Below are 13,836 nucleotides of genomic sequence, written 5' to 3'. Positions count from 1 at the left end.
GAGATGTCAGAGAGAAGCAAGACCCACTTGAGCACCATCCTCCAGAGAAAAAGAAAGGGGAACCACTTAGCAAAAGAAGACCTACATCACCTCAGCTAGAAGCCCAGAAAATGTCTATGCCCTCTGACTCGGCCCTCCCACCTTCTTCCTAAAATACCTACGAACACACAGAAATGGTGAAAACTCATAGTACAGAGAAATACGACCCTTGGAAAAGGAGCAACTTCCTTCACTAGCATGTGTTACTTGTCCCTCACCCTCATGCCATTAAAATCTTTTCTAGAACATCATTCTTCAACTAGGAAAATTATAAGTCACTTGACACTGAACAGAAACAGACTAAGCTGACCAATGCAGATCATTATATACAGTTGTATAATAAACGCATGGTTGTGTGGTTCAGAATAGTTGAGCAATGGGTCAGAGAAAGTTCTACATGTCAGGAAAGAAACCAGAGAGTGATAAAACAATGTAAAGACATATAAAAGGAAAGGTGCTGGCGATGGTACCCCTCGGTAGACGTGGGCGACTTATTTATTACTCTGAGTTTGTCTGGTTTTCTTCTAAGTTTCCTATAAACTTAGTAAGAGACAAAAAAAAAAAGTCAGAGGGGCACCTGCGTGGCTCAGTTGGTTAGGCGGCTGCCTTCAGCTCAGGTCATGATCCCAGGGTCCTGGGATCAAGCCCTGCATCGAGTTCTTTGCACAGTGAGGGGCCTGCTTCTCCCCTGCCTCCCATTCCCCCTGCTGTGCTTGCATGCTCTCTCTCTCTCTCTCTCTCTCGCTCTCTCTCTGTCAAATAAATAAATAAAAGAAACATCAGAACATAAAGTCGCTTATGTATTATAATCACAGATTGCTTTTTAAAAGATGATTATGTAAGTGCTAAACACCACCAACAAAAAAGACTACATAAAATATGCCAAAGTATAATTACAATAAATTTTCGTTTTTACATAAAACTAAGCTTTTACAAATTTTCTACAATGATATTCCTTTCCTATATTTTGTAATTTTTTTAAAAGAAAACGTTGCTTTTATAATAAGGAAAAAGTATCATGAGTGTCCTTTAGGTGGATTCTGGACGCCTGTATTTGCTGGAAACAAGGCACTGTTTTGGTGCTGAGGGACAGTAAAATGACAAATCAGGGCCTCTGAGTCCCAGACTCTGTGGGGAAAATCGACACAGACAGAAGGTTCCAGTGTCCTCCGAGTGCTGTGTCTGAGGTGCCTGCATGAGTACAAAGCAGAAAGCAGCCGGGTCCCACTGGAGCTTGAGAGACAAGGCCTCCGAGGCCTGGAATGGTCCTCACTCTGAGTGATCACAGATTACAAACCATGAGAAGGAAGGCTCCAATCCAGTTCTTGAGCCTGAGAACAGAGAACAGCAGCCAGAGAGGGGGGTCATGCTGCCACCTAGTGGTGGCCATGAGAAGCAGGTAAAAGCAGCTAAGAGTTTTCACTTTCCACCCAACTGCAGTCCAGAAGCAGATGATCCTCCTTATGACAAATCCTCAGGAGGTCAGTAGTAGGGACACCTCGGTGGCTCAGCCGGTTAAGCATCCAACTCTTGGTTTCAGCTCAGGTCATGATATCAGGGTTGTGGGATCAAGCTCTGCACCGGGCTCTGCACTCAGCACGGAATCTGCTTAAGAGTCTCTCTCCCTCTCTCTCCACCCCTCCCCCCATGCGCTCTCTGAAATAATAAATAAATAAATCTTTGAAAATAAAAATGGTCAGTAGTAGCCTAATTCTCTATCACAGATCTTATGTCATTCTCATTTCACCTTATCAGGGAGGCATTTTCTCATCCCATAACATCACAAGAAGGGTGAGTACAGTACAATCAAGTGTTTTGAGAAAGAGAGAGATGATATTCACGTAACTTTAATTACTGTAGATTGTTATAATTGTTCTATTTTATTCTATTATTTATACTGTTGTTAATCTCCCACTGGGCATAATTTATAAATCAAACCTTATGGGATGTATGCATAAGAAAAAAACAGTACATACAGGGTTTGGTACCATCTGCAGTTTCAAACATCCATAGGGAGGCTTGGAAGTATCCCCCGCAGATAAGGGGGGACTGCTGTATATAGTCCTGGCTGCTTAGGGGTAAAGCCTTGCTCCTTCAAGTGGGCTCGGCCTTCCCCAGGTACTCTGCAAGAGCTGCAGAAACTCAGATCCCGCCCCAAACCTGCTAACTCAAAACCTCCATTTTAACAGGCTCCCAAACGGTTCCTGTTAACAATGGGAAGCTCTGGTTTAGAGAACAGCGGAAATCTTCAGCAAGACCCTTCATTTCTCACCTCGGTGCAAAAGCCACCTTCTCCAAAGTCATCGCCACCATAATCATCAAAATGTTGCACGGCAACACTCAGGATGAGCCAGGGGTGAGAGCATCCTTTATCCTAGTCTTTAAGTTAAAATGCTGTTTGTCTGGGTACAAAAAGCTAACAGCCTTATGGTGCTTTACCTGGGGCCACAGATGTAAAAAACAAAATCATTCAGTCCGTGGACTCAGGTCAGGAACAAGGGTACCCAACTCCCCAGTAGTAACTCTTCCCAAAGACAGTGTGCTTCCATCAAGCCCATTAATGCATGAGGATGGGGAGGGATTAAAGTTCGTAAAATCTTTATTTTTATGACTGGAGATCTATCTTTATGCCCATGGCTCCTGGTCCTCCCTTTGCCTGTCTTCTCAATTGCTACACTGGTTAAAAAGACCATGCTAGGGACTCCTGGGTGGCTCAGTCAGTTAAGTGTGTGCCTTCAGCTCAGGTCATGATCCCAGGGTCCTGGGATCGAGCCCCCCATCGGGCTCCCTGCTCAGCAGGAAACCTGCTTCTTCCTCTCCCACACCCCCTGCTTGTGTTCCCTCTCTTGCTGTCTCTTTCTCTGTCAAATAAATAAAATCTTAAGAAAGAAAGAAAGAAAGAAAGAAAGAAAGAAAGAAAGAAAGAGGAAAGAAAAAGAAAGAAAGAAAGAAAGAAAGAAAGAAAGAAAGAAAGAAAGAAAGAAAGAAAGAAAGAAAAAGGGACCACGCTAGGGCTAAAGTCTAAAACTACGCTATCTGGGGTGCCTGGGTGGCTCAGTGGGTTAAGCCTCTGTCTGCGGCTCAGGTCATGATCCCAGGTGGGATCGAGCCCCGAATCGGGCTCTCTGCTCAGAGGGGAGCCTGCTTCCTCCTCTCTCTCTGCCTGCCTCTCTGCCTACTGTGATCTCTCTCTATTTGTAAAATAAATAAAAATCTTTAAAAAAACTACACTATCCATTACAGTGGCCACTAACTTAATTATGTAAAATTAAAATGAATTAAGTAAAATTAGAATTTCAATTCTTCTGTTGCATGAGTCCTACCCTTTTCAAGTGCTCAAAAATAGGTGACCAGAGGCTATCCTATGAGACATAGTAGTTATAGAATGTTTACATCAGTACCGAAAATTATATTGCATGGTCCTCGTTTACAAAGATTCCCCAGCTCCATCTCAAGTTACCACTGGCAAAAATCTTAGAAACAAAATGTACATATACAACTCTATGTCCGTATGGATACACAAAGTAACCATGATATTAAGCATAGATGTCATATTCCAATACTGAGGTCTACAAGGGTTCCATGATTAGGAGTCTTTGGAAGTACACCAGAAGATGCCAACTCGCTAGCCCTGCCTGATAACTGGTTGTCCTCCACTTGTCCAATTTTTGTCAGTTTCTTTTGCTTTTTTTGACTCCATGTTTCCCTACAGTCTTTCAATATTCTTCTAGCATGGCAAGGAAAAATTCACGGTCGATGGTCCAGAAAACTTTAAAGTGATCAAATTTCCAATAAGCTTACCAATGAGTATCAGGGGCTATGGGTTTCACTGCATCCACTACCATCACAAACTACCCAGTGAGCCAAAAGACAGGCTTGGAATGAGGCACATTCCTCTGAATGTGCCTTTCTTCCCAAGCGAGCATAACTGAATTCTAGTAAGGAGAAAGGGAACCAGATACTTTTCTACTGAGTCTCTTCTGGTTTCACCACAAAGATAGTTAGTGAAGGTAGAGAGAGAGGAAAGGAGAGTGGGACCCTGTCTCAGAAACCGAGCTGTTTTTAGGATTAGCAGATATCCAAAGACTCTATTATGCTCCCCCCAAAAAAATAAAAATAAGATAAGGAAAAACTTTAAAAACTAAACAGAAATGCATGACTTATGTTAAAGTCTATTAACATTAGATATAGCATACACAAAACACATATACAGTATTCTAAGAATTAAGGTTAGAACTAATTGCAAACAAAAAAATTAAATGTAAGAGAAAAACCTGCAAACAAGTCAGCCATTTCCCACCATTAACTGATGGTCCTTTTTTGTTGTTACACTAAAACCTGGATATTCACTGGCAAAGAAATCTGTTCAGTTAGTTTCAATTTCTCAAACAGTAGAACCCAATGTGAAGCTGAGATTACAGGCATAAACTCTCAGAAAGCATTTCACAGTGATTTATTAATTATACTACCTCACGGAAGAAATCACAAGCCTTTGACACAGCGGTCTTTTAAAAACTAAATATGATAAGTCACGGCTTTTTAAAAAAAATCCATGAAAAACAGAGGACTCTACAAATATACTTTGTTCCCCTCATTTCAGTGATCTCATGGAAACAACAGACGATATTTTAAATAAGTAAATGAAAATGAAAACATAGATGGGGCAATGAGGGGGTCAGGGACGCTAAATGAAAAGCAGCGTCTCCCCCATATAAAACTTTCCTGAGCATGGCAACTGCGATGATCCCCACCTGTCCAACTGCCTCCCGTTCCAACACACACACCCAATGGGCTGCCTTCACCTTGCCACCAATTTACCCACTCCAGGGGCAGGGGAGTGTTTCTGGGGAAATGCATCCACGTAACTTCAATAAACACACTAACCATCTATTAAATATTAATCAGTCCAGTCCTTCATACAAGCACATAAACCACCCGAAGATCAGAAAATAATTAAAGAAAAGCAATAGTACAAAAGAGAAACAAGAAAACGAAACTACTCACCCCCAAAGAAAAAAATAATTCAGGGAAGAGAGGAGAACATTCTTTAAGGAAAAAGGAAATACTCAATATTCTTAAATGTCATTCAAGAAGAGGTGGCAAATATAAAACAAGCAAAAGCTGCCATAGATTAGGAAAAAAATCAGAAAACAAAAGTTCTTAGAAATTAAAACTGAGTTTCCAAATTTAAAAATGCAATGGGCAAGCTGAGTTGTAAAAGGAAAAGCTGTGGACCAATTAAAGATCTGAAAAGAAAAAGAACCTAGAAAACAGTAGGGAAAAGTAGAGAGACATGTTATAAATTCAGGAAGCTCACCCATTTAACACTTGCAGCGGAAGAGAACAAAATGATAGGAGATAAATTTCCCTGAGCTAAGAAAGTTAGATTGAGAGGGGCCAAGAAGAGCCAAGCGATAAGAATGTGTAAGGACCCACACCGAGAAACTTCCCAGGGACATTGCAAAACTCGAAGGACAGAGAAAACCTTAGAAGGGAAAATAAATGAGACTGACATCAGACTTCTAACCAGTAGCAAATGGAGGTTAGAATACAAAGACACAGTGTCCTCATGGTTGTGAGGAACGAGGTTTTACAGCATATTTCATAAGTCTAAGATCCCGTGCATTGTCTGACACATCAGGAACGGCTGCACCAAAGTAACCCATCACCAATGGTGAAACACATTCCAGTTTTAAACATGTGAAAATGTGGGGAGTGACTGCAATTTAAAATCAATGAAATACAATGCCTAAATTCAAAAATATAATGCAAGGACAATGTAAAGACATCTTCGAAAACTCCGTAAGTCCATGCTTCTTCCAGTAAAAACTTTCTTGAGTAGGTATGCTAACAGATCAAGAGAGAAGTCTGAACAGACAACACCAGCCGCACAGTCCTACATGAGTGCAAGAACGAAAGGAAGCATTTACACACACACACACACACACACACACACACACACACACACTGGGGCTGAAGTCTAAATAAAACATCTAAATAAGGTCCAAACAGTATATATGCGTACACACGGTCCGTTAAACTGGGATGCTTAAATGGTATCACATTGAAATAGCAAAGTTATCGGGACGTCTGCTGGTTCTTTCCTATGGGTTCTGCTATGCTACCAGTTGTAGAACACAATTTACATAATCATTTACATAATCATACTACCACCACGTAAATACCATTTACTGGTTTTTCCTTTCTATAATTCATCTATGGATGAGGCCCAGAAAACTTAGAGCTAAGAAACAGAATGTAAATCACACAAATGACATTACTGGGCACAATCCAACAATTGGCGTGAACTTGTTGCATTTCACCCTATACAGCAGCCAGTCAATAGATGCCGTCCCAAACTGATAAACCATATCTATTCCAGACATATGAATGTATTTTAAATTATTGGTTGTAATTGCTTCTTGAGGAGTAAGCTCAATTTTTGTTGAGCCCCTCTTCCATATGACTTTTTTCCTTTTTTCACCAACCACGTGCACGCATGAAAAAAAAATCACCAAAACTGCCCAAAGGCAGACCTAGGTAATTTATCAGGATGTCATAGACACTCTCTAAATAAGAGTTTTCTTTGTATTTCAAAAAAAAAAAAAAAAGAAAAGAAAACAAGTTTTCCAAAGACTGGGGATTTCACTTCCATCCTCATAGACTAAGAAAGTATAAACTGATTTGTATCTAATGCCACAGGACCGTTTTACCACCCACCCCCACAAAAAAGTTGTTTCACTAGAAACTGTACCTGATAGGTCCTTAGAACATGCGGTCAGCTTTGCCAAGTGACTGTTGATTTTCTCAATGGCCTTGAAGTTCTTATTCCTCTTGAGGACATCCATGGCAGAGCGGGACTGTCTATCCAGCAGGGTAGGGTCTGCCCCAAAGCGCAAGAGCATCTGCACATCCTCTGTTTGTCCTAGAGTGGGCCAGAAGGAGAAAAGGGGGCTGTCATGGTTCCTTCCATAAGGAGACGTCCCCATGAGTGCTCTTCCTCCCAGTTCCCTGCCCAAGCAGCCTGGGGCAAGGGAATCAGTGTCCCACTGCTCGTAGAATCTAAACTGCTGGCTTTAGGCAACCCACCCAACTCCCGGAAGCAAGGAGTCCTGTGTGGAGTGGGTAGGACAATAGCTTTGAAGAGGTTCAGAAGTGCGCTCCTCTCTACCTTTCTCCCCTCTCCCTGGCAACAAGCAAGGAGAGGGGGAATCTGGTTACTAGGCAACAGTTACAGCTGTAAGGATAACAGCAAGCTGTGACTTCAGATTTCTTTATTCCCTAGAGAGGAAACAGAATATTCTTCCAGAAGAAAAAAAAAAAAAAAAAAAGCCTGTCTGGGGCTCGGAGAAGAAAGTGGCAATTGCTTTCCCATCAGGGTCTTTTTGTTGTCCCTGTTTGTACCCTCCCAGGCCTAACCCTCTTGCTGCCAGCTCCATTTGCTGCTTTGATGGATCTATTTGCCAAGCATCAAGGTGCCTCCATGATCACAGATCCAACAGCCTTCCAAATGGAACAGGTGTATCCCTAGGGGTAGAAAGATTGATGTGGGCACAGAGAGTTCAGCAAATCAATGCCTGATCCCCAACTTCCTACCCATGCTTTCCTAAAATCCACCGCCCAGACGGGGCATCTCTACTCCAGGTATCATTCTGTTCATGATGCTCTCCTTTTCTGTCTCCCTAGTCACAAGTTCCCTTCTTTCCTTTTAAAAAAATGAAACAAAATCAGAAAGCCAAAGTTTTTACCCACAGAGTATCTGACTGAGGCAGGCAGAATTCTAAGGCAATCCCCAAGATTCCCAACCTCTAGTGCACACACACCTTCTCCCCAGTTACTCAATCAAATATGAATCTAAATGTGATGAGAATTTGCAAATGTAATCAAGGTCCCTAAGCAGTTGACCTTAGGATAGGGAGAGTCCTCTGACCTCATCACATGAACCATAAAGGTCAGAGGTCTGGAGGTCAGGAAGAGGGCAAAGATTTAAAATATGAGAGGGAATTGATGACTAAGAAATTCTCCCCTGCTGACTTTGAAGAGAGAGGGAGCCACATGACAAGGAATGTGTGTGGCCTGGAGAAGCCGAGAGCAGTCTCCGGCTGACAGCCAGTGAGGAAACCAGGGCCTCATTCCTACAACTGGAAGGAACGAGATTCTGCCACGACCATGTGAGCTTGAAAGAAGGTCCACCACTCCATATGAGAACATAGCCTCTGTCAGGACCTTTGATTTCAGCCACAGAAGACACTGAGCACAAAACTCTGTCACATCAATTCAGACTACTGACCTAGAGAACTGTGACCTGGTAAATGGGTGTGGTTTTGAGCCACTAATTTTATAGTGATTCGCTAAGGATCACAGAGAACTAATTACTAATTAATGTATTGCCCTAAAAAGGTGGTGGAAATTCCTGACTTCCAGAGTATCCATTGAAGGGAAAATTAGGTGCCTGCCAAGCCCCCCCGCCTTTTTTTTTAAGATCACAAGTAGGCAGAGAGGCAGGCAGAGAGAGAGAGAACGGAGGAGGAGGCAGGCTCCCCACTGAGCAGAGAACCCGATGTGAGGTTCGATCCCAGGACCCTGGGATCATGACCCGAGCAGAAGGCAGAGGCTTTAACCACTGAGCCACCCAGGCGTGCCAAGCCCCTTTTAAAAGGCACTACAGGGGCACCTGGGTGACTCTGTCAGTTAAGCATCCAATTCTTGATTTCCAGCTCTGGTCATGATCTCAGGGTCCTGGGATCAAGGCTCCCTGCTCAGTAAGGAGTCTGCTTCTCCCTCTCCTTCTGCCCCTCCCCTTGCTCTAGTGCTCTCCTCTCTCTCTCTCTCTCTCTCTCTCAAACAGACATGAACAGACACTTCTCCAATGAAGACATACAAATGGCTATCAGACACATGAAAAAATGTTCATCATCACTAGCTATCAGGGAGATTCTAATTAAAACCACATTGAGATACCACCTTAGACTGGTTAGAATGGCCAAAATTAGCAAGACAGGAAACAACATGTGTTGGAGAGGATGTGGAGAAAGGGGAACCCTCTCCCACTGTTGGTGGGAATGCAAATTGGTGCAGCCACTTTGGAAAAAAATAAATAAAACTCTAAAAAAATAGAACAACAAAATAAAAGGTACTACAATCTACCCTCCTTTCACTGCCCTCCAAAATTATTATTTTCATCTTTAATAATTAATTACAGAAGATTTTAATATATTTCTGTTGCTTTGATATCTGTAGTTATAATTTTTTTAAGATTTTATTTATTTATTTGACAGACAGAGATCACAGGTAGGCAGAGATGCAGGCAGAGACAGAGAGGAGGAAGCAGTCTCCCTGCTGACCAGAGAGCCTGATGAGGGACTCGATCCCAGGACCCTGAGATCACGACCCAAGCCGAAGGCAGAGGCTCAACTCACTGAGCCACCCAGGCGCCCCTGTAGTAATAATTTTGTAATAATTAAATCTAGAAAAATTTAAACCCTAAAGTCCTAAATCACAGAATTTTTTTTTATTTAAAGCTATACAAACACTTCTGTTCCAGAAGTTTACTAGATGACTAATAAGACTTTCAAGCATAAACTATATAAGAGTAAACTTCTTTCTGAGAAGTAAACTAGAAATAGGATCCCCAAAACAGCAAGGTACAATTTGATATTTTTGACTATTAAAGAGCTCGTCCATAGTTTTTTAAATAGATGTTAGAGATTATCAAGTTGCTGTAGTATGTTCTATTATATGCCACTAAAGGATATAATAGTTTTATTTTAAAATATCTGTGTACACAATTCTGAAAATTACTTTTTCTTACATATTTTTGACTCATAGATAAAAAGAAATTCTACATGTCAGTGTTAAAACATGTAAAGAGGTAGACAGGTTTTCAAAATTCTTGAAGATAAGGAAGCAACATTGAAAAACATACTAGACTTTTTTTTTTTTAATTTACTAGCATCCATTATGCCTTTTCCTGATAACAACACCTCAGTATTCCTTTAAGAAAGCGCCTTTCCCCCACTTGCCAGCATACCTGATTTGATGGGCAGAAACAGATTCAGTCACCATGACATCCTCCACCACTGCCCCAGCCAGAGCTTGGGGGAACCGGGAAGGAATAAACATCTGACCAGAACCCGACCAATCAGATCATTCCATTCTCTCGCTCTGCCCCAACCCCAAATCCAGGGGTGAGCATCTGATCAGGATCTAGCCAATTAGATCATTCCATCCTTCTGGCGTTAGTGATTGGTTCACGGAGGGCATGTGACCAAAATCAAGTCACAGAGACTCATTAGTAGGACTTTAACTGAAATACTGAGTAGAGATATTCTCTTTGGCCGTGACCTGACAAACAGGCATATAAAATAAATCTAATATCAGATGGCTTCCACTGCAAAAGAGCCTGCCTAAGAATGAACCTAATGCAGAAGAAAGCAGAGCTGGAAGACGGCAGATTCTTGAAGACGCCACGAGAGCACCTGGAGCAAACTCTGGACCATTGAGTCACATGAGTCAATAAATGCCCTATCTTGCTTAAACCAGTTTGAGTGTCTGTCGCTTGTACCAAGTTAGATGCAACCACCGACCTGGCCTCACGTTGGTTCCAGAAAGTGATCATTTCTAGGCATTGGGTCTTGTTGCTGGGCTCTGGTAATTCCCTAAGACTGAACCCCCGGCCTCCCAAACCACACAGATCCGGAAGCAGGAAGGCCATCGTAACAACCTCCGCCCACCAAAACTCTGACAGAATGGATGATTTCAGAGGCTCTATGATGCTGCAATTATTTTAAATGATGGACTTGGAATTCAGGCCACATTGAAGTATCTGGAGAGTTCCTGACTCTCCATATATCAGAAAAGTATTCAAGATGGAGATAATCTCATACACTGTTGGGGCAACCTTTATGGGGTTCAAGTTAACAGTAGTTCCAAAAGTCAAATACCTCCCGATATGCTAACAACATCCTAAAACTGTACATAAATTTTTACTTATACATTATAGAATATTTGTGGGGGGGGGGGGAAATCATAAGATATGGGTAATATTGGTTTCTCAGGTTAAAGGACAGAGACTCTCAATGTATAGTTTTTGTGTGTGTGAATTTGTGATTTGTGATTTTGTGAATGTAATCTGTTTAACTTTTAAATAAAATGAGATTATCCAAACAAATAAAATGTGTAATTTTTTGAACAAGCAATCTCTCAACTAGGAAATAATCCTATAGATACATTCCCATCAGTTCACAAAGATGTATATAGGAAAATATTCTCTGAGCATTGTTTTTGGTAGCAAAATAACTGAAACCATTTAATCATCCATCAGTGGGGTATAGTCAAGTCAGAGAATACTGTGAGCTGTTTAAAAAAATGAAATAGTTATGCAGGTAGTATTAGGGAAAGATGGCCAAGATTATCGCTCAAGGGAAAAGCAAGTTGCTGAATAGAATGTAGAGTATGTGCACATTCATATTTAAAAGAGGAATAGTAAAATTGGCAAGACTCACCAAAAAATGCTTGGTAGACTTTGTGAAAGAGAATTTACTTTTTATCACATATCTTTTTAAAGTGTTTGAATGCTTTCTTTTTTTTTACTAAGATCATGGCTTTCAAATTCTTTTTTTTTTTTTTGCCTTTAAACTTTTTTTGATAGAATAAATTCATAAATGCATAAAATTCATTCTTTTAAAGTGTACAATTTAGTGGGTTTCAGTATATTTATGAAGTTGTGTAATCATCACTACTATCCAATTCCAGAACATTTTATCACTCCAAAAAGAAACCTTATATGCACTGGCAGTCACTCCACATTTCCTCCTGCCCCACCTCCAGGGCAACCAGTGATCTGATTCTCTAAATGAGATCATGCAATATGTGACCTTTGTGACCAGTTTCTTTCCCTCAGCCTAACACTTCAAGGTGAATCCATGTTGTAGTGTGTGTCAGTATTTTGTTCTTTTTTATGGCTGAATGATATTGTATTATCTGGATGACCCGTGTTTTGTTTGTCCATTCAGCAGCTGGAGATTTGGGTTGTCTGCACGGTTTTAGTTGTTCTGAGTAATACTGCTATGAGCACTCGTGTACAAGTTTTTGACTGAGTATGTTTTCATTTCTATGAGGCAGGTACCTAGGAATAACATTGCCGAATCGTATGGTAACTATTTGAATTCCTGCCAGACTTTTTTCCAAAACAGATGCACCATTATTTCACTCCCACCAGCAATGGGTCCCAAATTTTCCACATCCTTGTCAATACTTGCTGCTGTCCATCTTTTTTTTTTTTTCCCAGCCATTTTGGTGTGGAGTGTATTTCTGATTTTTAAACTAGTTTTTGAAAAGTGATTTAAAGAAGTTTATACAAAGGGGTGCCTGAGTGGCTCAGTCAGTTAAGCATCTGCCTTAGGCTCAGGTCATGATCCTAGGATCCTGGGATCTAACCCTGCATCGGGCTCCCACCTCAGCAGGGAGCCTGCTTCTCTCTCTCCCACTCTCCCTGCTTATGCTCCCTCCCTCTCTCTCAAATGAATAAATAAAATCTTAAAAAAAAAAAAAGCCTATACAAACAATGAGACCAGTAGAATAGAACAGAAAATGCCTATATAGGCACCAGAAAAAAAATACAACTCTTTAATTTGGATGTTCGGAAGGTTTTTTTAAACTCTGACTCCAAATACAGGAGCAATAAATCAATAGATTGACAAATTTGACTACATAAAAAGAAAATATTTGCATGACAAAAAAACCCAACGTCAGAAGACAAGTGAATAAACGGGGGTGGGGGGGAGATTCATGACTTATACCACAGACAAAGAGCTAATGAACAAAGAATTCTTAAAAATTGAAGACAAAGGATCAAAAACTCTATAGAAAAATGAGGAACCGACATGAACAAATAACTTGGCAAAAATAGATATGAAAATGGTTCTCAAATATATTTTTAAAAGGCCAAACTCACACATAAAGTAATTAGAGAAATGCAATTAAAACAACCTTGAGATACCAATTCACATCTCTCAGACCAGAAGAAACTTGGAAATATAACAACAAAATTCTGTTGGTGAGACTGTGGGCAAAGAGGCACTCTTCTATATTACAGGTGGTTGTACAAATTGGTACCATCCTTCTGGATGAAGATTTGACAACATCTAACAGAACTACATATGCATTCATGCATATGAACTAATATCGAGTGATTTCCAAAGGATACTGTTAATGAAAAAGATTCTGTGTCAAGCAGAATCTATAGAATGGGACCCTCCACGTAAAAAAGGAGGTGTAAGAAAACACACATGTGTCTGCTCATTACTACAAAAGGAATCCAGGAAGAAAAGCCTAAAAAAAAAAGAAAAGGGGCGCCTGGCTGGTTCAGTGGGTTTAAGACTTTGCCTTTGGCTCAGATCATGATCTCAGGGTCCTGGGATCAAGCCCCTCATTGGGCTCTCTGCTCAGCAGGGAGCCTGCTTCTCTTCCTCTCTCTCTGCCTGCCTCTCTGCCTTATTTATTTGATCTCTGTCAAATAAATAAATAAAATCTTTAAAAAAAAAAAAAAGGAAAAGGTAAGAAAGAAGGAAACTGATCACCTACAGAGGATTAATGAGAAAGGGGCAGAAAAAAGGGGGAAATGGGAAATGGGAACTCAGGGGGTCAAGGAGGAGGAAGAAGTGACACTTCTCTGAGTATATCTTTCTGCAAAGTTCAGAACCCTAGAACCATAGTAATGTTTCACATATGTGCCTTTCACATACCAAAATACAAACAAAACCAAACAGGATGTGAGGAGAATTCTAAAATGGAATG

At 40.9% G+C, this 13,836-nt stretch overlaps 1 protein-coding gene across 4 annotated transcripts in view; it reads right to left on the bottom strand.

Moving 5' to 3' along the window:
- Positions 1-13,836, bottom strand: part of TRANK1 (tetratricopeptide repeat and ankyrin repeat containing 1) — a 79,054-nt gene that overhangs the window by 42,887 nt on the left and 22,331 nt on the right. For all 4 annotated transcript variants that reach the window (XM_032355249.1, XM_032355169.1, XM_032355004.1 and 1 more), the window contains exon 8: positions 6,794-6,964. In XM_032355249.1, coding sequence (XP_032211140.1) covers positions 6,794-6,964 — 171 coding nt within the window. The remainder of the gene's footprint in view (positions 1-6,793; positions 6,965-13,836) is intronic.

The sequence above is a fragment of the Mustela erminea genome, chromosome 1 (genome assembly GCF_009829155.1).
Source record: "Mustela erminea isolate mMusErm1 chromosome 1, mMusErm1.Pri, whole genome shotgun sequence".
In the NCBI taxonomy this organism is placed as follows: Eukaryota; Metazoa; Chordata; class Mammalia; order Carnivora; family Mustelidae; genus Mustela; species Mustela erminea.
Note: the sequence above shows the minus strand (reverse complement) of the source record. Positions and strands in the feature narration are given on the sequence as shown.